The sequence below is a fragment of the Podarcis cretensis genome (genome assembly GCF_951804945.1).
Source record: "Podarcis cretensis genome assembly, chromosome: 1".
Lineage (NCBI taxonomy): Eukaryota > Metazoa > Chordata > Lepidosauria > Squamata > Lacertidae > Podarcis > Podarcis cretensis.
Genome location: NC_137170.1, coordinates 31214050 through 31237139, shown reverse-complemented (window position 1 = coordinate 31237139; position 23090 = coordinate 31214050). Strand labels below are relative to the sequence as shown.

General features: G+C 46.2%; 1 protein-coding gene across 4 annotated transcripts; it reads right to left on the bottom strand.

The window, feature by feature from the left end:
• Positions 1-1456: 1456 nt before the first annotated feature.
• On the bottom strand, positions 1457-23078 carry ANGEL1 (angel homolog 1). 4 transcript variants are annotated; one of them, XM_079972077.1, is made up of 10 exons: positions 22960-23078; positions 16797-17390; positions 15406-15632; positions 14839-14908; positions 13382-13815; positions 11707-11833; positions 11210-11320; positions 6576-6645; positions 5567-5730; positions 1457-2805 (listed from the first exon to the last, which is right to left on the bottom strand). In XM_079972077.1, exons 1-10 carry the CDS (start codon positions 22973-22975, stop codon positions 2645-2647), a joined length of 1974 nt encoding a protein of 657 aa, XP_079828203.1. In that variant the 5' UTR covers positions 22976-23078; the 3' UTR covers positions 1457-2644. The 4 variants fall into 4 exon arrangements, with proteins under 4 accessions (XP_079828203.1, XP_079828205.1, XP_079828202.1 ...); XM_079972079.1 differs by lacking the exon at positions 22960-23078 and adding an exon at positions 19502-19679; XM_079972076.1 differs by lacking the exon at positions 22960-23078 and adding an exon at positions 18881-19032.
• Between the last annotated feature and the right edge of the window lie 12 nt (positions 23079-23090).

Sequence of the window (23090 nt, the reverse complement as noted above, 5' to 3'; positions counted from 1 at the left end):
TCCTCATTCTTTACCCACCCTCCCCTTCAGGAAGCCTTTCACCACGCATTCCTAAAAACGACCACCACCACTTCTTTGCAGGAAGATTAAATAAATGAAGGCAGAACTTTTCTCCAGCTGGGGTAAAAAAATGGGGCAACCTGTGCCCCTTCTCACAGAAATCCCAGAAAGTTCACTAGAAGTTACTTCCATGTAAGCGGACACAGGATTGCAGACCAAGTCTCTTCTGCCTTTAAGGTGAGTATAAAAGGTAAAGGTAAAGGTACCCCTGCCCGTATGGGCCAGTCTTGACAGACTCTAGGGTTGTGCGCTCATCTCACTCTAGAGGCTGGGAGCCAGCGCTGTCCAGACTCTTCCGGGTCACGTGGCCAGCATGACAAGCTGCATCTGGCGAGCCAGCGCAGCACACGGAACGCCGTTTACCTTCCCGCTAGTAAGCGGTCCCTATTTATCTACTTGCAACCAGGGGCGCTTTCGAACTGCTAGGTTGGCAGGCACTGGGACCGAGCAGTGGGAGCGCACCCCGCCGCGGGGATTCAAACCGCCGACCATGCGATTGGCAAGTCCTAGGCGCTGAGGTTTTACCCACAGCGCCACCCGCGTCCCCCAGGTGAGTATACTCATACCCATATCTAGGGCTGTATGTGTATACTTAACCCACACCGCATCCCAATGAAACCTTAACCCAATGTAACCCAAACTCTGCAACTTGTATAGATTAAGCAACTTTGTTTGCACTTGCTTAATTTTGCTTCTGGAAAATTGTGCAAGAGAGGAGAGCAACAAGGGAGTGACACACTGTGCTGAATACCCCTCTCCCCACCCTTGAATTCTTATTAGGCCTTCCACACTCCATTCTGACACCTGAGGCAGAGGGCCTTCTCAGTAGTGGTGCCCGCCCTTTGGAATATTTGGAATACCCTCCCATCAGATGTCAAGGAAATAAACAACTATCTGACTTTTAGAAGACATCTGAAGGCAACCCTGTTTAGGGAAGTTTTTAATGTTTGATGTTTTCTTGTATTTTTAATATTTTGTTGGAAGTCACCCAGAGTGGCTGGGGAAACCCAGCCAGATGGGCAGGGTATAAATAAATTATTATTTATTATTATTACTATTATTATTACTGAGCATTCAACAAGCCATGGCCCAGTGCCCACACACTTCCACGCCTACTTTCATATCTGTAAGAGCTAGAAAGATGCATTTCTATAAAATGAAAAGCCCTATTGGCCAAATTCTACAGAAAGCTCCTAAGAGCTGTTATACTCAGGTAATCACTCCAGAGAGGGTCAGTGTGCGTAATATTAAACTGGATTTCAGGATTTGCAAGCACCACACAGCAGGGTGCATCTTCAGCAGCCACCTTGTTCACCAGAGGGCTACACACAAAGTGCTCTCACAAAGCATCCTGCTCAGTTTCACCCACGCCATTCCAAACAACTGAATTTACAACTTTTCTGAAATTATAAAATTTTATTTTTTCAAATTTTAAGAAAACATTAAAAATACTGACAACTCCGAATGTGTTCCCTCCCCCCACAAAATAAAGTTGTGCCATGGCCCACACAAAGCTGAAGTTGATCCTGTGGATTCCATGTATCAAGGAAAGGATGTGGGTTATTTAGAGGCTGGCCTTAACTCTGCAGCCGCATGCTCCTGTCACAATTCATTGGTGATAAAGGAAAAAATGAGCAGCAACTGCCAGGACCAGTTGAGGTACCCAGTACTGTGGCTTACAAGCTGTAACAAAGAACAAAGCAGCGCTCATTTGGGTTTTTGCCACTTTTAGTCTGTCTTTTTCTTCCCTGAAGTGCCACCAGAGGCAACAAAAATGTCACAAGTTGATGGGAGAGAGAAAACAGCCTTCTCAAGATCCTGAGCATAAAATCCAAGTGGGCTCTTAGAGCAGAGATAAAAGTCTGTTACAGTATGAGCAGGCGGCTTCCAAATGTTCATGCAGGAGAGCTGAATTTTGGCAAGGTGACCTCCATAGGGTACGGTTAGTTGGCACGGGTTGATTTTATGCTACTTCCAAGCAGATAAGAGAAACAACATTTCAGTCAACAAGCACCCACTTTTGGAGGTTATGAGCAGTACTAGCACTTCAAAAAAGCCCTATGTTTTGCACACTTGCAAAAATCATCATCAGCATTCTGGCCTAGGTGCAACAGAAACAGTAATGTATGGGCCAACTGCTGCTTGTGATGAAAAGAAAAAAGAATGAAGCCAGATTAGACTCAGGCTCAAATCATCTCTAGTCCTGCTAAGGTCTTTGTGGTGCACAAAGACATGCTCTGCTGACTTCTAAGCAATGGTGGCTGCTAAGCATACTTGCCAGGCTGATAGAAATCTGCTAATTTGCTGGCGGGATACACTTTGTTAAAAGAGAAAAAAAAGCTGGTGCAGCAGCCATAAACTGGCAGTGAAGCACTGTAGCATTCTGGGTGAACTCAGGTTATTTCCTCATGAAAAAAGAAGTGTGGGAGAAACGAACAAGGACATCTCAAAAAGGGGAGGGGTGAGGGTGGGGAAGATAAATAGCTTTTGCTTTTTTTTTAAAGATAGCTAATGTAAACTTCAACAGCATGATTTTTCCCATTCAGACCAACTCTTGCGAGAGTCCTAGAGATCTGGCACATGATCAGAAGTCAGAGATCTGTAGGCCAAAGCTGGCCAGCAGACAAAGATGATCAGATGAACAGAAAGGGTTTGGCAAGCCATTTGCTGACCAAAGGATGTCTTCAGAGAGGAGGGAGAGGTGGCCAAGCAGCTTTAGGGCTCCATCTTGGTACATCCTGCGACCTGAAAATGAATCACAGTTGAAATAAGAGGAGCACAGAGCATGCACACTCATTCGCTATGTGGAGTGGCGGAAGCATAAGCTCAACCACAGAAAGACTGCAATGGAAGTGTCAAAAAGTAAAAATACTGATATTAGCAACTGTCATGGGCACACACACACCACACACAAAAACCACTGTTTTCAATAACTAAATGCACTAACCCAGACACACTTATACAGCCTCTCAAAATCATAACCAATTAGTTTTCTCATTCTACTACCATCCTTCCCTGACTGCAATATCCTATATGTGTATTCAGCTCATATTCCCAAATCTTTCAGCATTCAATAAAATATGAACCAGGGAAACAGGAAAATGGCTATTTTGAAGCTGCCTTATACCAATTGTCTGCCTCAGTAATGTCTACACTCACTGGCAGGGGCTTTCCATAGACGGGTCTCTCCCAACCCTACCTGGAGATTCCAGGGATTGTACCTGAGACCTTCTGCATTTTAAAGCACATGCTCTACCAGTGAGAGAACATGTTGCCAATACATGTTGCAGACATCACGCAAGTGATCACTAGCTTGGTAAGTATAAGCTTCATTTCAGGTTTTACCCTCTCAAATGACTCTCTCAGGCTTCAGACCTCAAAGTGGGGGAACAACACAATGTAGATGTTCAGTACAGTATCTCCCTGTGACAAATTGTGGACAGCACTGGACATTGACATTAGGATACTTTTCTTGAGAGCCTTCAGGAGCCAGATCAGAGATGTGAGCATAGATCCTGCTGAAGAAGCATTTGTGGGAGGCAAGGGGCATAGGTCAGAGCTAAAGTACAATAAGAAGGAAAAACTTATGGCAAAACAACAGGAAGTCAGCACTCTAGTCTGTTCCGATCACAATTAAAGGAACAGCCGTAAGAAGCAAAGCACTTACCGTATTTTTCGCTCTATAACACACACCTGACCATAACACGCACATCGTTTTTAGAGGAGGAAAACAAGGGAAAAAACATTCTGAATGAAACAGTGGATGTATCATTTTTGGGCTTCATGCTGTGGCCACAGACATGTGATCTGATGGTGAATTTGGGGTGACCCAATGCAAAAATCCTGATAATTCCTGTGGATCCATGCTTTGTAACCACGTTTTTGCACCATTGCAGCCCCAGGCAACAGTGGGTGCGTGATTTTTTTTGGTGCAGGCTGTAGCCATGGACATGCTATGTGATCTGATGGTGAATTTGGGGTGACCCAATGCAAAGGACGCAGGTGGCGCTGTGGGTTAAAGCCTCAGCGCCTAGGGCTTGCCGATCGAAAGGTCGGCGGTTCGAATCCCTGCGGCGGGGTGCGCTCCCGCTGCTTGGTCCCAGCACCTGCCAACCTAGCAGTTCGAAAGCACCTCCGGGTGCAAGTAGATAAATATGGACCGCTTACCAGCGGGAAGGTAAACGGCGTTTCCGTGTGCGGCTCTGGCTCGCCAGAGCAGCGATGTCACGCTGGCCACGTGACCCGGAAGTGTCTCCGGACAGCGCTGGCCCCTGGCCTCTTAAGTGAGATGGGCGCACAACCCCAGAGTCTGTCAAGACTGGCCCGTACGGGCAGGGGTACCTTTACCTTTACCTAATGCAAAGATCCTGAGAATCCCTGTGGATCCATGCTTTGTAACCACGTTTTTGCACCATTGCAGCCCCAGGCAACAGTGGGTGCGTGATTTTTTTGGTGCAGGCTGTAGCCATGGACATGCTATGTGATCTGATGGTGAATTTGGGGTGACCCAATGCAAAGATCCTGAGGATCCATGTGGATCCATGCTTTTTAACCACGTTTTTGCACCATTGCAGCCCCAGGCAACAGTGGGTGCGTGATTTTGGGGGGGCAGGCTGTAGCCATGGACATGCTATGTGATCTGATGGTGAATTTGGGGTGACCCAATGCAAAGATCCTGAGGAGCCATGTGGATCTATGCTTTGTAGCCACATTTTAAGTGGGGAGCGAAGGAAAAACAAAGAAGGGACATGAGAGGGGTGTGCAGAGAAGCAGGTGGCTAAGAATGCAGGAGAGGGATTTAACGGGAGGGAGGAAAGAAAGGCAAATGTTTCTCCCCACCCAAGCCAGCCATCTCTCTCTCTCTCTCTCTCTCTCTCTCCCCCTCCCCCCCCTCTCTCTCTCTCCCTCCCTCCCTCCCCCCCTCTCTCTCTCCCCCCTCTCTCTCTCCCTCCCCCCCTCTCTCTCCCTTCCCCCCTCTCTCTCCCTCTCCCCCAGCACCACCTGAGCACAGAGAGGAATTCCCCTCTGCTTGCCTGGAGGGGAGGGGCTTTCCCTGCTCTCTGTTCCGTTTGAGCAAACACAGCAAGGAAACAGAGGTGGGTGGGCAGTAAGACCCTGAGGCAGAATGCAGGAAAGCAGCCGCTTCCTCTTTTCAGATTTCCCTTCTCCGTGAAGCGCCGCGATTTGATTTTTGCCTGATTTTTCGGCTCCAGGGACCACACATTCGCTCTATAATACGCACAGACATTTCCCCTTCCTTTTTAGGAGAAAAAATCTGCGTGTTATAGAGGGAAAAATACGGTACATGATCACCACTGCAACTCACTGCAGAGTAATAGCCAGATAAAAAACAGGGGGAGTTATGCATTTTATGATGACATAAGCTGCCATCCTCAGTGGCTCACTGAAGGGCTGAGGCTGAGATAGACAGGCAGTCCATCACAAAAGCTTTGATGAAATACACAAAGTTTAGCCATACAGGAGATTCAAGTTCTGTAACACTCACATTCTTCATTATCACTCTTGACAGGCTTTGCTGAATAGAATATGTAATCAACTGTGGCCCCGACACCCATTGGCATGGTTGTAATCTCAGGGCAACCTCTCTCAGGCAGGAAGTGGCTGTAGGCAGAAGTCAGGTTGAGGCCATGCTGGATACTGCCTGGATACCTGTACAGGAGAAACAGCTCCTCATCCCCAAAACATGGGGAAGAGGAGAAGAAATGCAATTAATGCAAGAAAAGCACTTTAAAAGTACTACTATTCAACTACTCAACTCTGCCTTCCACAGACATTTGCTTTGCTATTACTGTCTGATCCTAGGGAAACTCCCTTAAATTTGATTACAACACTCTATTTGACAAATGACTATTTTCAAGGGGAGTCTGCTCAGAGCCCTAAATCTTGCTGAGGTGGGACCAAGCTAGTGTAGCCTTTGTAACTGTTGCACTATCCTGGCATATATCTAATCTTACACAGTGATACTTCGGGTTACATATGCTTCAGGTTACAGACTCTGCTAACCCAGAAATATTACCTTGGGTTAAGAACTTTGCTTCAGGATGAGAACAGAAATTGTGCAGCAGCAGCGCAGTGGCAGCAGGAGGCCCCATTAGCTAAAGTGGTGCTTCAGGTTAAGAACAGGTTCAGGTTAAGAACAGACCTCTAGAACGAATTAAGTTCTTAACCCGAGGTACCACTGTACTTCAATTTGAGTTTCAAGAGAGATTCTCACTTGGCCCACCCATGGTTGGTTTCAATTTATTTCATTGTAACAAATGAAAAGTAAAACTCCCTCCTGTGACCCAGAGAGCAACTGCAGTATGAAGATTAACTTGCTCTTGCAAACACAGCCCCCTTTCCTTGGAGAAAACCTTGACTCTAACATAGGCTTTGTGACAAGGATCATACAATCCCCTTCAACCAAAGGTGACTCCACTATGCTCTCAAGATAACAATCCTGGCTATGGAACTGTCTCATTCATGGGACCCAACACCCTTCCCCTTCAAGTTACCTTGAGTAACACAGATCTGGATCAGAGTTGTTCACTACAGTGAGCTCCTTAGGCCAATGTGCAGGACGGTCTGCAATGCACCAAAGAAAATCCAGATCAGATACACCACTGAACGTACAATTTTTGGGTTAAACTCACAATTAGTAACCCCATCCAAACTGCTGCTTCAACAATCTACATTGTCAAGACCAAGTGGCAAAATGGGAGAGAGTGGGGAACAGGTAAAGGTTTCAGCATTCAATGAAATATATTGGTGCATAAAGAGATTGGGAGGTGAGAACATCTACCACAGTTAGAAATGGGCCCCCCCTGCTTTCTCACATCCAGAATGGATTAAGCAGTTCATACGCAAACAGGAACAAGATAAAACCAAGACAAGGCTCAGGTGATGAGTAAAGGTGCTGCTCTTTCAAGTAATAGATTTTGCCCAGGATTGAAAGAACCACTTTAGGAATACCCAAGAGTAATTGTAGACTTTTTCGTAAAACAGCAAACCTGCATGACATACACAAGCTGCCTTTGTAACAGTCCTAAATTTCAAAATAAATAAATTTCCAACAGGATCAAAATAAATTTCAAAATAAATTTGCCACATGGCATGGAAGGCTGATTGCTATTTGAAAAATACAAGTCTCAATGCTTATGTTTTGTGATCCTTGGACTTAACTTGCTGTTGGCACATAATGGACTATCATTACCAAACCGCAAGAGGGTGTCCTCTGGAGAGGATGAGAATAATCCACAAATATCTGTAATGGTTCTAGGGGTTGCTCGTGCGTAAACCGGTGCAACACCTGGCTGGGTTGCCTGAGTGAACCTTTTCTGTCCGGACAGCCACTCACACGTGGCTGTCTCAATCGCTGGCAGAATCCGTCAGTGGGCGTTTCTTGAACTTCCTCCAGCAAAGAAGCTCTTTGATGCCTAGTCTCCTCCTACTCTCCCTGCGCAGAAGCCTTCTCCGCAAGGAGGGTGTAGGCAGCGGAGGACCCTTACTCTCCCCGCTGGTCCCTGGCAAGGAGTCATGGGACCGCCTTGCCGATTCCCCCATCTGCCCCCCTTCTCCACTGGTGCTACGCTGATTCTCTTCCCCAGAAGATGGGCTGCCTCTCCCCATCCCGGGACGCTCTCTGGAACCCCTCCGGAGCCCGCTCTCTCTCTCCGGCCATGATGGCAGTTTCCTGACATCCACCTCCTCCTCAGGACCCCCCCACCCCCAGCACGATTTTCCAATACCACCTCCTCTCTCTCCTCGGCCGACGATGCGGGGAACCCCCTGAAGGAGCTGTCATTATCTTCTGAGGATTCAAAACCAGCCTCCCATCCGCTCGGATCTCTTCCCGCTGTTTGAACCTCCCAATCTGATTCCTCTCCCTCGGACACCTCCCCTCCCTCCTCTTCGGGGGCAGGAAAACCCCCAAAGTCCCCTTCCTCGTCTGTGGGTCCAAATTCTTCCTCCCAGAATCTAGCTAGTGGTTTTGGCTTATTTGGGAACAAACTGTGGAATTCTTCCACCAGATACCCGTCACTGATTGATTCAGCGGGGACCCACGTGTTTTCCGACCTAGGTTCTCCCTCCCAGGCTACCAAGTACTCTACCTGGCAACCTCGCCACCTTGAATCGAGTATTTCCGTGGCCTGGTTACAGTGTTCCCTCTCCTCTACCCGCGGGTGGGTGGTAACCCCTCCCTCCCGTCCTGGGAATTCCCGCCCCTCCCTGTAAGGTGAAAGTAGGGACCTATGGAACACTGCATGTATCTTCATGCTGTCAGGCAACTTGAGTTTAAATGCTACTGGGTTAACCTGCTGTATTACCTCAAAAGGTCCCAGCCGCCTCGGCTGCAACTTCTTGCACCCTCCCTTTAGGGGTAACCCTTGGGATGACAACCACACCCGGTCTCCCACCCGTATGGCCTCCCCCTCCCGACGGTGCCTGTCCGCCTGCCTCTTGTAAACTTCCTTGGCCTGCTCCAAGTTCAACCTGAGTTGCTGGTGCAAGGCCTCCATTTCCTCCACAAATTGCTCAGCTGCAGGTACACTCCATCCTTCCTCTCCCCGCCCCGGGAAGGCCCTGGGGTGACACCCGTAATTGGCCATGAAAGGGCTCATTCCCGTGGACACGTGTTCAGCATTATTGTACGCAAATTCAGCCAAAGCTAATTTCTCTACCCAGTCGTTCTGTCTCTCGCTGACATAGCAGCGTAGGTATTGCTGGAGTATACCGTTCACTCTTTCTGTGTCCGTTGGCCTCTGGGTGCCTCACCGTCAAGAAGCTCACCTCGACCTGTAGCAAGCTCATGAGCTTCCTCCAGAACCGGGAAGTAAATTGTTTCCCGCGATCCGAGATAACCCTCAAGGGATCCCCATGTAGTCTAAAAATGTGATCCACAGCCTGGCTGTCTCCTCTGCCGTTGCTGCATGGGAGCAAGCTACGAAATGTCACATTTTAGTCAGTAGATCGACTACTACCATGACCACTGTCTTCCCCCTAGACTTGGGCAGATCTGTCATAAAATCAATGGACACCACCTCCCAGGGCTTTCCCAGTGTAGGTAGGGGTTCTAGTAACCCTGCGGGGGCCGCCCTTTCCCCCTTAGCCCTCTGGCATCGGTTGCACCCTCATACATATTCTCGTACGTCTTCCCTCACCTTTGGCCACCAGAACTGCCTGGTGACAAGTAGCATGGTCTTGTGCTGTCCAAAGTGCCCAGCTGTTGGGTTGTCATGGAACTGTCTAAGTACCTTCCCCCTCAAAGTCTCCTCTGGTACATACAGCGCTCCCTTATAGTACAGTAGCCCTTCCTTTTCCTCAAACCCTCCATTGTCTTCCTTTCCGTCCCTGAGTTCCCTGATCTTGGCCTGAGCAAACTCATCGTCTCTGGTCAGCCCTGCCAGTTCTTGTTTCCCAACCAACGCTCCCCCCCACACACCGGTCCTCGGGGAACACGTGCCTGGTCTCTGGTGGCCCCTCTCCTTCCATGTACTCCGGTTTCCTGGAGAGAGCATCTGCCCTTACATTTTCCTCTCCCGGCACGTATCGAATCTCGAAAAAGAACTTGGCGAACTCCTGGGACCATCTGATCTGTCTCTGGTTGAGCACTTGTGCGGTCCGCCAGTATTCCAAGTTCTTGTGGTCCGTTCGGACCTGGATTTTGTGCCGTGCCCCTATCAACAGATGTCTCCATTGCCGAAATGCCGCATAGATCGCAAGCAATTCTCGGTCATACACCGTGTAGTTTTGCTCCGACTTGCTCATCTTCCTAGAGAAAAAGGCACACGGCCTCCAGTTCTGCTTGGCCCCAGGCTGCAAAAGTACCACCCCAATCGTGCAGTCAGATGCATCCATCTCCAGTCTCATGGACTTCTCCGGATCCACGTTAAGGAGCTGCTCCTCCGAGGCGAACGCCTTCTTCAGCTTTTCAAAGGATTGCTGCGCATCCTCTGTCCATGCGAACTTCTTTTTGCTACTAAGACAATCCGTTATGGGCACTGTCAAGTGAGCAAAGTTCTTTATGAACTTCCTGTAGAAGTTGCTGAAGCCTAGGAACCTCTGCACATCCTTTCTGTTTTTGGGGGCTTTCCATTCCAGCACTGCCTTCACCTTGCCCAGATCCATGGCTAGTCCTTTGTCGGACAACCTGTACCCCAGGAACTCGGCCTCCCTGGCGTGGAATTGGCATTTTTCCAGCTTGACCCACAACTGATGCTACTTCAATCTCTGTAGCACCTCCCTGACATCTCTGACGTGTTGCGTTTCATTGTCCGAATAGATCAAGACATCATCCACAAAGGCTATGCAATTCTTGTACAGCAGGGGCCCCAACACGTGGTGCATGAAGGCTTGAAAGCAGGCGGACCCCGATTGTAATCCAAATGGCATGACTATGTACTCAAAAGCCCCCAGGGGGTGAACATGGTCGTTTTCCATTCATCCCCCTCCCTTATCCTAATCAGATTATATACTCCCCTGAGGTCCAGCTTGGTAAAAATCTTTCCCCGCCTCACACATGTCAAAATATCGTCGATCCTGGGCATTGGGAAAGTCACGGGTTCTGACACCAGGTTTACGGCCCTGTAATCCACGACTAATCTGGGCTGATTAGTCTCTTTTTTTGTCCACAAAGAACACGGGACTGCCCCCCACCGCCTTGGATTCCCTTATGAAACCCCTCTTCAGGTTCTTGTCAATAAACTGCCGCAACTCCTGCATCTCCCGGTCGGACATGGCATACAGCTTACCCACCGGTAACTGAGCCCCTGGAAGCAGGTTGATTTGGCAGTCAAATGGTCTGTGGGGGGGCAGTCTGTCTGCCTCCCTCTCGCTGAAGACCTCCTTCAAATCCGCATATTGCAGTGGCACCTCCCTTTTTTGCTCCAGGGCCACCCCAGCCACCTTGGCCACAGTCATCCTTGGTTCCTTCCCTCCCAGTGTTCTAAGCAGTAAGATGACCCAAAGGTGACTCTCCCTGTGTGGAAGCCTTCTGCACAAGGAGGGTGTAGGCAGCGGAGGACCCTTACTCTCCCCGCTGGTGTTTACTCAAACCCTGCTAGTGAGTCCAAGCCATTAAGTATTAAAAGATCTGTTCCAACTAGGTGTATCATAGTTGCAGAATGAAGCGATGGGAAATTTTGGATACCTGGCGTGGCATCTGTCACACCTTCCAACAGGATCAGATCTGCAGGTCGCTCACATGCAACATCACAATAACGGAACTGAAGCAGGAAGTCACGGCTGTATTTGCGCCTGTCTACAGGGAGAAAGGCAGATCAAAGGAGGGAAATAAAACGAAGCATTTAAGTTGATTTTGATTATTTCCATACAACCTAGTGTTGTTATTTGAATGAAGTGCAGGTACAAGTCCACACTGCACCCATACAACCATCAAAATGCAATTTCAAAACTCAAATGCTGGTTAAAGCAAAGGAGGGGGACCCTAACCTATAATTATGGATGTCGGGAATACACACTTTTATGAATAAACATTACTTATAGGATAGTAACATTATATGTGGTTAGGCTCTTAGCCAGTCTGATGGTTTTAGAGTGTAAAAAACTAGCAACTTTCAGACAGTACATTAATGGCAGAGAACAAGTCTCTGCAACACTTGTCCTCATTTCCACCATGAAGCTCACCTGACTTCTTGCTTTGGCATAGACTGACATACTGGCAGCTGTCTGTAATCCCCAGAGAGCTGGGCCACAGGGGAGTCAGCAGTTTCCGCTGGTGTGGGTTCTGACAGAAGTCTTCCTGTCCAGACACCTACAGGGGCAGAACACAAGCACACACAAAAGTGTTTTGAAACACACAATCTTCTCAAATACAGCAAAATTTATAGTAGGTGCAGCCACACACACAAGCTTAAAAACTGGCACCTACATCTACAGATTTGTGACTATGCTAGGAATTTACAAGCAAAGGAATTAGTCAAAAGAAAGAAAACCCAATGAAGGGTGTGTATTATGGGGTCAAGACTGCTGTTGCATGCAAGTTTTTGAAGCACCCGTACAGTGCTGCTATCATCAGAATGCCAGCATGTATCTCCCACCACTCCAATTTAATCTGAAGTTATGCTTTCCAAAAATAATACAGCAAGTTAAGGAAGCCTGTTGCTAAGGACCCTTTTATAATACTATGCCTCTGTCTGGAAGAACCCAGTCTAGACTATTCCCGGGTAATCAAGAATGTTAGAAATCTAGCCTATAGAAGATGGGGGTATAACAGCAAACGCATGATTGTCTCAAGCAGAGAAAAAGGTTTGGAATCCAGTAATTTTAAACTGGTATATGCATGACAGTTTTCAATGTGCATCCAATGCACACCCTTATCTAGCAGCCCACACATGCTGGTAGCTTCAGTTTATTCTGCTCCCATCTGACCATTCGGCAAAACCAGCATAGTTTGTGCCATTTGCATAACAGATTTCACATTTTCAGTATAGAATAATACACCCATTTGACTTTCTGCTTTTCATAAAGTTTATTATTTTCAAATGAATAAAATAGAATACATTGGGGGCAGCTAGAATGAGGGGGAATAGTTTCTATCTGTTCTAAATTGAATGTATCATAATATCTGTTTGAACATTTAATTTAACGTAGAAAAGTTTTGTTCTCAATACCTTCCTATTTCTGTGCCTGCTTTGTCCACCGCCCCAGCTTCATGTTTTGTGCTAATATACTAAAGCAGCAGGAAGCGGGTGGCGCTGTGGGTTAAACCACAGAGCCTAGGACTCGCCGATCAGAAGATCAGCGGTTCGAATCCCCATTTTCGGTCCCTGCTCCTGCCAACCTAGCAGCTCGAAAGCACATCAAAGTGCAAGTAGATAAATAGGTACTGCTCCAGTGGGAAGGCAAACGGCGTTTCCATGTGCTGCTCTGGTTTGCCAGAAGCGGCTTAGTCATGTTGGCGACATGACCCGGAAGCTGTACGCCGGCTCCCTCAGTCAATAAAGCAAGATGAGCGCTGCAACCCCAGAGTCGGCCACAACTGGACCTAATGGTCAGGGGTCCCTTTACCTTTACCTTTACTAAAGCAGCAATGCAGGAAGCTGTCATGCAGATAGCCTAAGTTTACATAGATTCTAGCATGGACTTCTTCCTGTAGCACCTATGACCCAAATACAATAATGGCCTTTTTATCACAAGAGAAATTAAATCATTCAATTTCTCTTAGTGAACTAACCAAAGCCACAAAAAAGGTGGTACAATGGTAGAAAATCTCAGAAGCCGCTAAGTCTACAGAGGAAAGGCATGATGCATTTTAAGCTGAGTCAAGAGATGTTGCCATCTATCCCCTTTCTCTGCTTACCTTCCAGGCTGGCATTCCATGGTAGTACAACTGGCCATTCCGAATGAACTTGTATAGCGGTGAGTCAGGCACAGAGTTCAGGTCCCCACATAAGATAATAGGGCAGTAATTGCCATCAGCCATTTTTGCAGTCTTGTCTACCTCGGCTAGGAGCAGAGCCATCTGAGCCAGTTTGATATCGCCCCGACGGGGATTATACAACACATGAGTGTTTGCCACACACAAGGGGCTGACTGATTTGTCTCCCAAGCTTTCTGGGAGTAAAGGTTGTAACAACAATACCAGACCCACATTGTCCCTGTTGAGGATGTCCAAGCCAGGCCGAAAGTATTCAACAGGACTAGCACTTATCAACTGAAACTTGCTTTGCTTGTAGCAGATTGCACAACCATCTGTCTTCCTGCCTGTCCTCCGCTTGTAGATGCAGGCAAAGCCTAGCCAAACAAAAGGCTTCATCAGATCAATTTAAACAACCAAGAACTTGAGGTTGCAACTCTAACACATACATAAGCCTCACTGAACTATAAGTAAATCTGCATAGGATTAGGCTGCAAGTCTCTGTAGGCAAGGTGAAATTATATCGAGATCTTATACTTCTGTTTTTACAGTGTCCAGCCAACAAATGTTCCTCCTGTTCATATTGTGAAACCATGCCAAGCCAAACATATCCAACTGTCGCAGGAGTTGGAGCAGATTCAGGAAGGCAGGGAACCATGTCTGGGGTGAAAGTTCCCTACCAACCTAAAAGTCAGGGCCAACCTAAAAGTCAGACGTTCTAAACCTGGCATGATTTTATTCACAAAGCTCAACTAGAGGTTATAGAGGAGATGCATACAACTGTCTCCTGATACAATTTTTCCTTGTTAAACTGAAAAGATGCTACAGGAGCTCCCAAGTTTGAGCAAAGGAGTGTCAAAGACTGCTTAATCCTTTTTGAGCCTGGATGTTTCCCTGCACAAAATCAGTTTCCCCAACTTGCTTTTCCACTAGCGGGGAGAAGGGTTGCTGGGATCCATATCCTGACTCACAGGAAAAGCAGCTTGCAGGTAGGAGCAGGATTTTGAGTGAGAAGACAGCAGGAGGGAGAGAAGTTAAGCAGCTCCTCCTGCATCAACCTCCTGTTCCTAACTGCAGCCTCCCATGGCTGCTTCTCATTTTTTATTTTTTATTTTAAAAGGAATGTTGACTTTAATCCCCAGCATGAGGCTACAACCCCACTACGAAAATCATGGGAGAGACAGACCAAGCCTCTTACTAAATGATGATATCCTAGTGTGACATTAAAGATAGCAGAGAAGCTCCAACTTCCCCACAACCATTCCTTCTATCAAACTCAGGGGGTAAAGCAAATCATCCCAGAAAAATTGTGGCCACTAAAACTGTGTAGAAAAAGCAGTGCTTGGAGGAATCCATAGGAGTATTCTTGAGCTAGTCTCCATTGCAAAAACTACTTATACCCATCATTGTAAGTGTTGGTTCCAGCTGTTCCCAATAGTGATTCTCCTGAACTTCTTGGAGACAAAGAATCTGGAAAGCAACAGAGAACATACTTAGCAGCAGCTCTCCCAAGGCAGCACAACAGAATAAGTTCCCTCACTATAACTAGTTCTGACTGAATATCTTCCCTATACCTATTTCCCCTACTACAGAGTGGGAAAATGCAGCATCCTTTGGGACTACAAGCAATTACATATTCAAAAAACTACTTAAAATAAGGAGAGGAGGTGCAAAGAGTTCAAGGAGTGGGAGACTGAAAGTGAAAGTGCTTACAGATTCACAGCCACTGAATAGTGCTACCTAATGCCAGAAAGTTCTCAGTGACCCTTGACAGGAATCTACAGACAATCCAAACTTAGAGACAGGTTTACAGTCACGTGAGCTATGTGCGAGAAGGACCCAAATTCCAGTTGCTGCAAGTGAGGACTCTGGGGGCCATATTATCAGACACTAGCTAAGAACAATATACTTAGGATTTCCCCCTCCTTTCTAACTAATATAGTGCCTAATGCAAATGTCACACTCACTTCAGGATCCCAGTGCTGGATCTCCTGTAAGAGATTTGTAAAGCGATAGCTCCAGTTCATAATGTCTGGATGGCAATGCATATAAAGATGAGGGCTCTGTTCTATCAGGTCCTGGGCCAGAATGTTATACGACATGACTCTGAATTCAAATAAAGACCCAGCCTCTGAGCTCAACTCTGGGATGCAAGCCTGAGCAGAAAGATCTTCCCAGTCCCTCCACAGAATTTCTGTGTAATGACAAAGAAAGGAAGACAAATGTTAGAAATATGGGAGTGGGGGACGAGGGAATAGGCAGAGGAAACTGCATGAGGGAAAAGGCTTAAACCCCCTTCCAGAACCCCTATCCATTCCAAAAGTTCAAACAGGTGCTTTTAATTTAAAAATACAGTGGGAGATCCTGATCACAGATCTCCAGCATCACAAATAGTTTGACCCTATGGACCAAATCAGATGTGATGTTAAATGCACCCTTACATTTAACATGCATGGTTTTAAAAACTGCAAATGGCACCAATCTGTCTCCCCCACAATGCAATTAGAAGTGATTTTCACCAGGACCAAAGCAGGGGATGAAAGGGTTAAATCCTCTCTAGCTGTGATCCTCATAATTACAGTCTTTTAGAAGCTACTACTTACTTTAAAAAGTGCTTGTTAAATGCAAAGACACATTTACTATCTTTACATGTGCTATGTGGGAAATGAAGGATTTATCATTCATCAATTGCTTGAAGAATTTGAACTATGATATGATCGTTCAGAGAGATTATTCAGATTGTAAAAGTACTCCACTGGCAGAGATGGATAGGCGACCAATGTATAAATGTATTTAAAAGCAACAAAGTTAGCCTGGTGGCGTCTTGAAGATTAACAGATGCATTGTGGTATTTTATAGGCCTACTTCACAAGATGAATTTTTACAGCAACAGACTAAGATAGGTAGTCTTCCAGACTTAAATGTACTGAGGAAGAAAGATTCTGCAATGCTCACAAGTTTCAAACAAGCACTAGATTCATTTCCTTGCAACTGTACTCTGAAAAGTCATCTGTTTCACAGATAGTAATACACCTTGAATAACTCTCCTTTCATTACTTTGCCATGCAATTCTGATGGCAACTGTTCACAAAACCTTCTGCCTATGCTTTTTGGGCTGTAATTTTGGTCATACTACATTAAACTAGTAATAACATATCCAAACACGAAAGGAGTTCAGCAATGGACTATGCTTCCAAGGCAAAGCTTTGAAGGAGTCTGCGGAAAGATAATACTGGTGTTTTCAGTTCTGTTGCAGCCTCACACATGGCAAAGATCATACAGTCATATTATATTGGAAAGTTTTGCTCTATGAAAGCAGAGTCAAAATAAGAAGATGAAATACATTAATTATACTCACCATGATAAGGTATCTCTAGTGGAAGTGGCTGAAACTGACCAGCATTCTGAAAAGGCCATACTGCTCCCTCTGTTGGTCCCACATCTGTCTCCTGGGCAGGACTCCAGGCTAACACTGCAGGGTCTTCAATCCACACTTCTGTAGACAGAGGAGCAGCTTCAACCATCTGAGGATCAGCCTGTGTCCTTACTGCTGCCCATATAGCATTGTCCCCTAAGGCCTCCCTTTCTTCTGCGGGTAAACTTCCTGTCACTTCTACAAATTCCTGTAGTCCAGGAGACGTCTCAATCTGGACCTCACTTGGCAGCTGCTCCTGGCCATCAGATTGTGGTGATACATTCAGGTTGCTTAAGCTTGTCATCAGTAGCTCTGGGCCTTCCAGCCACTCAGCATCTGATATTGTGGGCACCTTCTCTGGTTTTGAAGCACTCTCACTGGCATGGACCTCACCAGCACCTTCCTCCAGCCACTGCTGCAGCAGGGCTTGCTGCTCCTCTGAGACAGGCTTCCCACTGATGGGACCAGATAGGCCGTCTATATGGGTGGTCGTGCTCTTCGCCAGAAGCATGTTCTTTCGACATGTAAAGAAAGCATCTGCCAAAATAAGCCAACAGCAGATGCTGATTAAAACAACATGTTTCCAAAGGGTAGCAAAATTAGGTGCCACAAAATTATTAGAACTCAACAGTTTATGATACGAGGACAATTCAGAAGGATCAGCAAAAGGTTGGCACAGTAGGGCACACCTGCTTTTACTAATCCTGAGAAGGTGGGCAGGAAAGTAGTCCATGCCACTGTCTAAAGCAGTCCTACATTGTTGCAGGTTCATGATTTTGAACATTTGGGTTTAGCAATATCAAGACTTCCTTGATCACTTTGGCTGATCTCAAAATCTCAATTATTTTCTATTATTGATTTGAGTGCAAATAGAAGTAACCATTAACAGACATTCATTTCCAAAATATTCTTACCAGATCAGGAGGCATTTTTAAAACAGATAGAAAAGTTAAACAAGTGATATTGGATTACCTCATGAACTGGAACAGAATGTAGTAGTACAGAATGTAAAGGTTTTAGCTATGTTATCTGGCTGGTGTATGTATTTAGGAAACAGTAGTTTCAGATTGGAAGGGAACAAGAAAACAGGGCAGGAGAAGAGGTTTAAAAATCTCCCCCAAAGTCATGATCCCAATCAAACAAACCAGACAGATCTCCTGCATAGGATCTAGGTTGGCTATTAGATGACTCCTCTTCTCTGGGTTAGAATGCTAATCCTTGTTCCCTCACATTTGTCTTTTAGTCAGCTATATTACATGGTAGCAAAATATTTGTCATCATGATGGGTAGAGTGTGATGCAGGATGATAACTTTATTATGCAAGAAACTAGGGCCAGGGGTCGCAGAGAAAGACTAACCCTTAAGAGTACTTTCCAATGTGCTGGAGCCCTGAAAATTGATACATTTACAGTTCAAAGCATTGAATTGCTAGATAATTCTGAAATGGGACATCTGTACCCCCCTTCTTCAAAAGGGGAGGGGGAGAGAATGTATTAAAAGCATACCTCAAAAAGGTACTTCCAAAGCCACATGGAAAATGAAAATTGGGCACATATCTAGCTCCTAACACTCTGGTTATTAGAAAGAGTCATACAAGGAGACAAGGTAGTGCTAGGCTATTTAGAAAACTGAAACTATACATTCTCACTCACTCACGCTCAGTGTAACAGCGACCTAACTTAAAAGGATTACAATACAAATCTGAAGTGTTTTGAACAGTTCAAAAGGCCTATATGTTTCATTTATTATGATTACCACAAATACACGCGTATGCCTACTCTTCCTACGCTCCCGCTCACACTTCGCTCCAAACCACCTGCCTCCTTAATCTCTTTCCCCACTGCCATCATCCAGCCAAACCATAATTACTGCATCTTACGTACAGCAACATTTGGTAGGGAAACCCGGGGCGGGAGTGGGGGGCGGGGAGGCAAACGCAGATTCACAGTCTTCTTCGTCTGGCCTTTTGGGTTATCCCCCCCCCCCCGGACGCGTGCGCATGCAGCTACGCACACCTTAAAACACACCCTCTTTGAGCGTGCGTGCGTGCGTTTTCGTTCCGTTCGCGGCGGGATAGAGAAACAGCATGGGGAGAAGAAACCAGCAGACGGTACAAAAGCACTATTTGCATTCATTGCCCCGCCCACTTCTGCGTCGGGTCCCGCCCACAACTGGCACGCCTGTCCTGCTTCCCCCCCCCCTCGCCCCTCAGTTGCCCATATGGGAAAGTGACCATCTGGTTTTAAAATAACACAGCCCCCCACTGATGTTAAGCATTTTATTACACTGAAACAAAGCACCGGCGACAGATAATGTTGTCCCCGTGAATGTAGGGGCAGAACTGTTAACAACAACCACCACCACGTCCGTCGAGGGGGGGGGGCGGACTTCGCAAAAAGGGGTCCCTGAGGCGGGGAGAAGGGGAGGCTTCCAGGCCGCCAACTGAGCGTCGTCCGGCCAGGCCTGGTGGAGAAGCGCGGAGGGGCAGCGGGGATTCCTGTCAGCTTTGGGCCTCGGCTGACAGAAGCCCTCGCGTCGTATGAGGAGCCGCCGAAGCCGCCTCTTCTTTCTGAGGAGGCTTGGGGGGGCAGGGAAACAGGAGGAGCCGGGGAAAAAGGAGGGACGGCGGCGCGGGGAGGGGGGTTTACCTCGGAAAGCCCGCAGGAGCCGCGCCACGGGCAGCAGCACGTAACAGAGCACGGTCCCGATCATGCCGCCCGCGCCTCCCCTCCCAGCTGGGGGCCACGAGCGAGGCCGACTCCGCCTCAGCGAGGCTCGAGCGGGCTGATTGGGAGCGGCGCGCGGGCGGGATGAGCCGTTGGGCGTCGCGGCGGCCCGAGGGCCTTCCTTGCTTTGGGAAGGCTGGCGGGCCCGGAGGAGCTTCCCCAAGCTAGCGGGGCTGGCGCGAGAGGCTTCGGGAGGACGCGGCTCCGTCTCCGCCGCCCGCTTGACGGAGGCTGTGAGGGGGAACGGAGCACCTGTACAGATCCCGGTGCCTGCTGCTAAATGCGGTTATATCCCAAGCAGGCGCTTCTGTGGGAAACTCTGGAAGCCACCCTCCTCAGCCCATGTTCATTTATTTATCTTAGTTCATACACCCGTGTATACACCCTTAATGTATACACCCGCTTGGTTTTAGTAGCGGGGAGGGGGCACACTCAAAGCTAAAATAAAGACAAAACAATAAAATTATCCCGGAAAAGTTTGCAGCCGTCATTTAAGAACATGCGGATAGATAAGAACACACTACTATAGGATAGACTGAAGGCAAATTTAAAATCGTGCAGGCTTTCTAAACATCTGGGCAGCTTGTCTAAATAAGAGCCAATAACCAGGCCTTTTTTGTTGATCTGATTTACATTCTATGCCCTTTTAAAGGGCTTTTTTTGGAGGAGGGGTATTGGGTGGTTGTTTTTATTTTTTTTATGTATTTTGTGGTTTTATATCCCGATTTTATTCTGGGAACCGCCCTGAGATCCCCCAGGTATAGGTCGGTATATAAATCCAATAAATAATAATAATAATAATAAAGGGTGACTTTCAGCGGGTCGCTCTCTCTCGCAGGCCTAACTTTACCTCAGAGCTTGGACGAAGCCAGGATTTTTTGTTGGGACAGAACCTCTGATTTGCATTAATTTTGATTGATTTATGGGGGCCAGCTGCCCCCCCTATGCCCATGCCCCAGAGGGTTATTGTGAGGTTGAAAGGGGAAGGGGAGTCTATTTGAACCATCTCCCTCAGCAGGTTGTGGACTCTCCTTCCTTTGAGGTTTTTAAGCAGAGGTTGGATGGCCATTTGTCATGGATGCTTTAGCTGAGATTTCTGCATTGCAGGGGGTTGGACTAGATGACCCTTGGGGTCCGTTCCTTAGTACTCTTATGATGCCGTGATCAAATGTCGGCTACCTGTGGCTTCTTAAGAGGAAAGGCACAATACAGATGTAAAAAATAAATAGTTGGGGCTTCCCAAATTTTCTAAGTGGGGAGGGGTGGGTACTGCAATGAAGCAACGGAATTGCGTTAGGAGGCAATTCAGGTGCCCTGCACTCAGCGCACATCTCACTGCTTCGTGGTTGTGCAAATCAGCATAGCAGCCTGTCAGGTGCACACCTTAGAAATCTCCTTCTGGAATATCACACACACACTCCACTTCAGCACATCCTTGTGGTAGACTTCTCACCTTTTCCTGTGCAGTTGGTTATGTGCTTTATGAGGATTTTAATAATAGCATTAGCAGCACAGAATCAAGATTAATAATTATTATTGATGAATCCAAAACTGGACTGTGTGGTTTGTGAAGCATTCAGGAGCTCTGAATTAGTGCAGGCCATCACATCTTCCCAGAATTAAAGAAACATGAGACTTGTTTATTAGTGTTTTTAAAAAATAAAATATAATTTGGAAGGGAAGGAGTTTCCTTCTGGTGTCTCATACTTAAAAAGTCAGCTTCCATTTCCCCCCACAATCCAAAGGCTTCTTTGAAAATGAAAACAGTTTATCAGATTTCAACTCCATTATTTTAAATTACCTAATTTAAGAAGGTCCTAAAAATAATAATAGTACTGCCAGCTGCTCTGATTAATTCCTCTCTTTTTTCATTATCTTTTTTGCCTTATCCTGTCATGTAAGGCCTGGGCCATTTACTTGAACCATGTGGGTTGGTTTTACTAAATTTACCCCATGCTTGTCTGCAAGATCACTCCCAAAATAACCCTATCACCAGCTCCAGTCTTGGATTTATTTACATGCTCATGGAATAAATCAGAGGTCACATTAGGTGATAATTAGAAGCCTTTCTTCTTGTCTAACAGTTATGACTAGTGCAGCTGTCACTGAAAACAAGAAAACAGTCTCTGTTCGCTAATTAGAATTGTAAGCAGCTCACAACTTGCAGCAAGAAAACAGAGACTTGACAGGCACCCAAAATAGAAAGCAAGAGTGGGTGTTAATGGCCCAATCCTATACAAATTTAAGCATGTCTAAACATCAGTTCTCTTTACCTTGTCCATTGACATTCAATATATAATTTTTATGAGCCACCCTAATAATTGTATTTATTAATTACTGTAACCAGTCCAAGGACCTTATGGTGAAGGGCAGCTAAGAAATCAAATAAATAAATAATGATCCCAAGGAACCATCTTTTCAACAACTTTGTGGTGGGAAAGATGTCACTACCACATTCAGCTTGGTTTCCTTCTGTATTGTATGCTACTTTTGGATGGCAACAGATTTTACCATTTTTGCTGTCCATTAAGAAAGGTTATTATTATGAAGACTCTTGCTCAGTACTACCTTACCAGCATTCATGCCTATACAGTGGTACCTCGGGTTACAGACGCTTTAGGTTACATACGCTTCAGGTTACAGACTCCGCTAACCCAGAAATAATACCTCGGGTTAAGAACTTTGCTTCAGGATAAGAACAGAAATCGTGCGGTGGCAGCGCGGCAGCAGCGGGAGACCCCATTAGCTAAAATGGTGCTTCAGGTTAAGAACAGTTTCAGGTTAAGAACGGACCTCCGGAATGAATGAAGTACGTAACCAGAGGTACCACTGTATTATGCAATATTTTAAAGTTAATATTAATAAAAATTATGGTTAAAAATTTACACCTTGCTTTCAGGTGTCTGCTATTTATGAAGGAGTCAGATAGGAGTCTCATACAGAAGCTACATGTCTAAATGTTGTGATTGGGAAGAATTCTCACAATTCTCACCTGTGTCATGAATTGTTGTGATCTGGCTAATTTAATAGGCTTTAGGGTGCCAAATCCATATGCTGATCTTAATCGGCCGCTCAAGGTTGACTGTTGTAAAAAAAAATCACCACATTTAAAGAGAGGGAGCTGAACTTGGGTTATGAAAAGTAGCAACATTAGTACCCAGAACCATACATTATTTCTTAGAACCTCAACAGGTTTAGCTGCTCCTTAAGCTAAGGTTACCAGACGTCGCCATTTCCCGGGGACAGTCCCCGGATTTACACATCATTCCCCATACAAAATCCATTGAAGTTGAAAAGTGTCCCCGGATCCACTGAAAAAAAATCTGGTAACCTTACCTTAAGCAATCAACAGCATCACTTTCTGAAACAAAATCTCTCACCTGAATTCTGATCCATTTTGATCCAGCTCAGCAAAGAAGACCCGATGCAAGTCTGAGCTATGTGACCATAGGAGATACTATATATCTTGAGTCACAATGTCTAGATGAGGTCATGGAATACTTGAGAAGAA

What these genes read in the sequence shown, in the direction of transcription:
- ANGEL1 (XM_079972079.1), bottom strand. Translation starts at nt 19,565, where the DNA reads ATGATCGGGACCGTGCTCTGTTACGTGCTGCTGCCCGTGGCGCGGCTC. An exon ending in ATGCCAAAGCAAGAAGTCAG is followed by an intron (nt 11,321 to 11,706) that starts GTGAGCTTCATG and finishes TTCTCCCTGTAG; the next exon opens with ACAGGCGCAAATACAGCCGT. An exon ending in CAAGAGTGATAATGAAGAAT is followed by an intron (nt 2,806 to 5,566) that starts GTGAGTGTTACA and finishes ATTCATTTTCAG; the next exon opens with GTCGCAGGATGTACCAAGAT.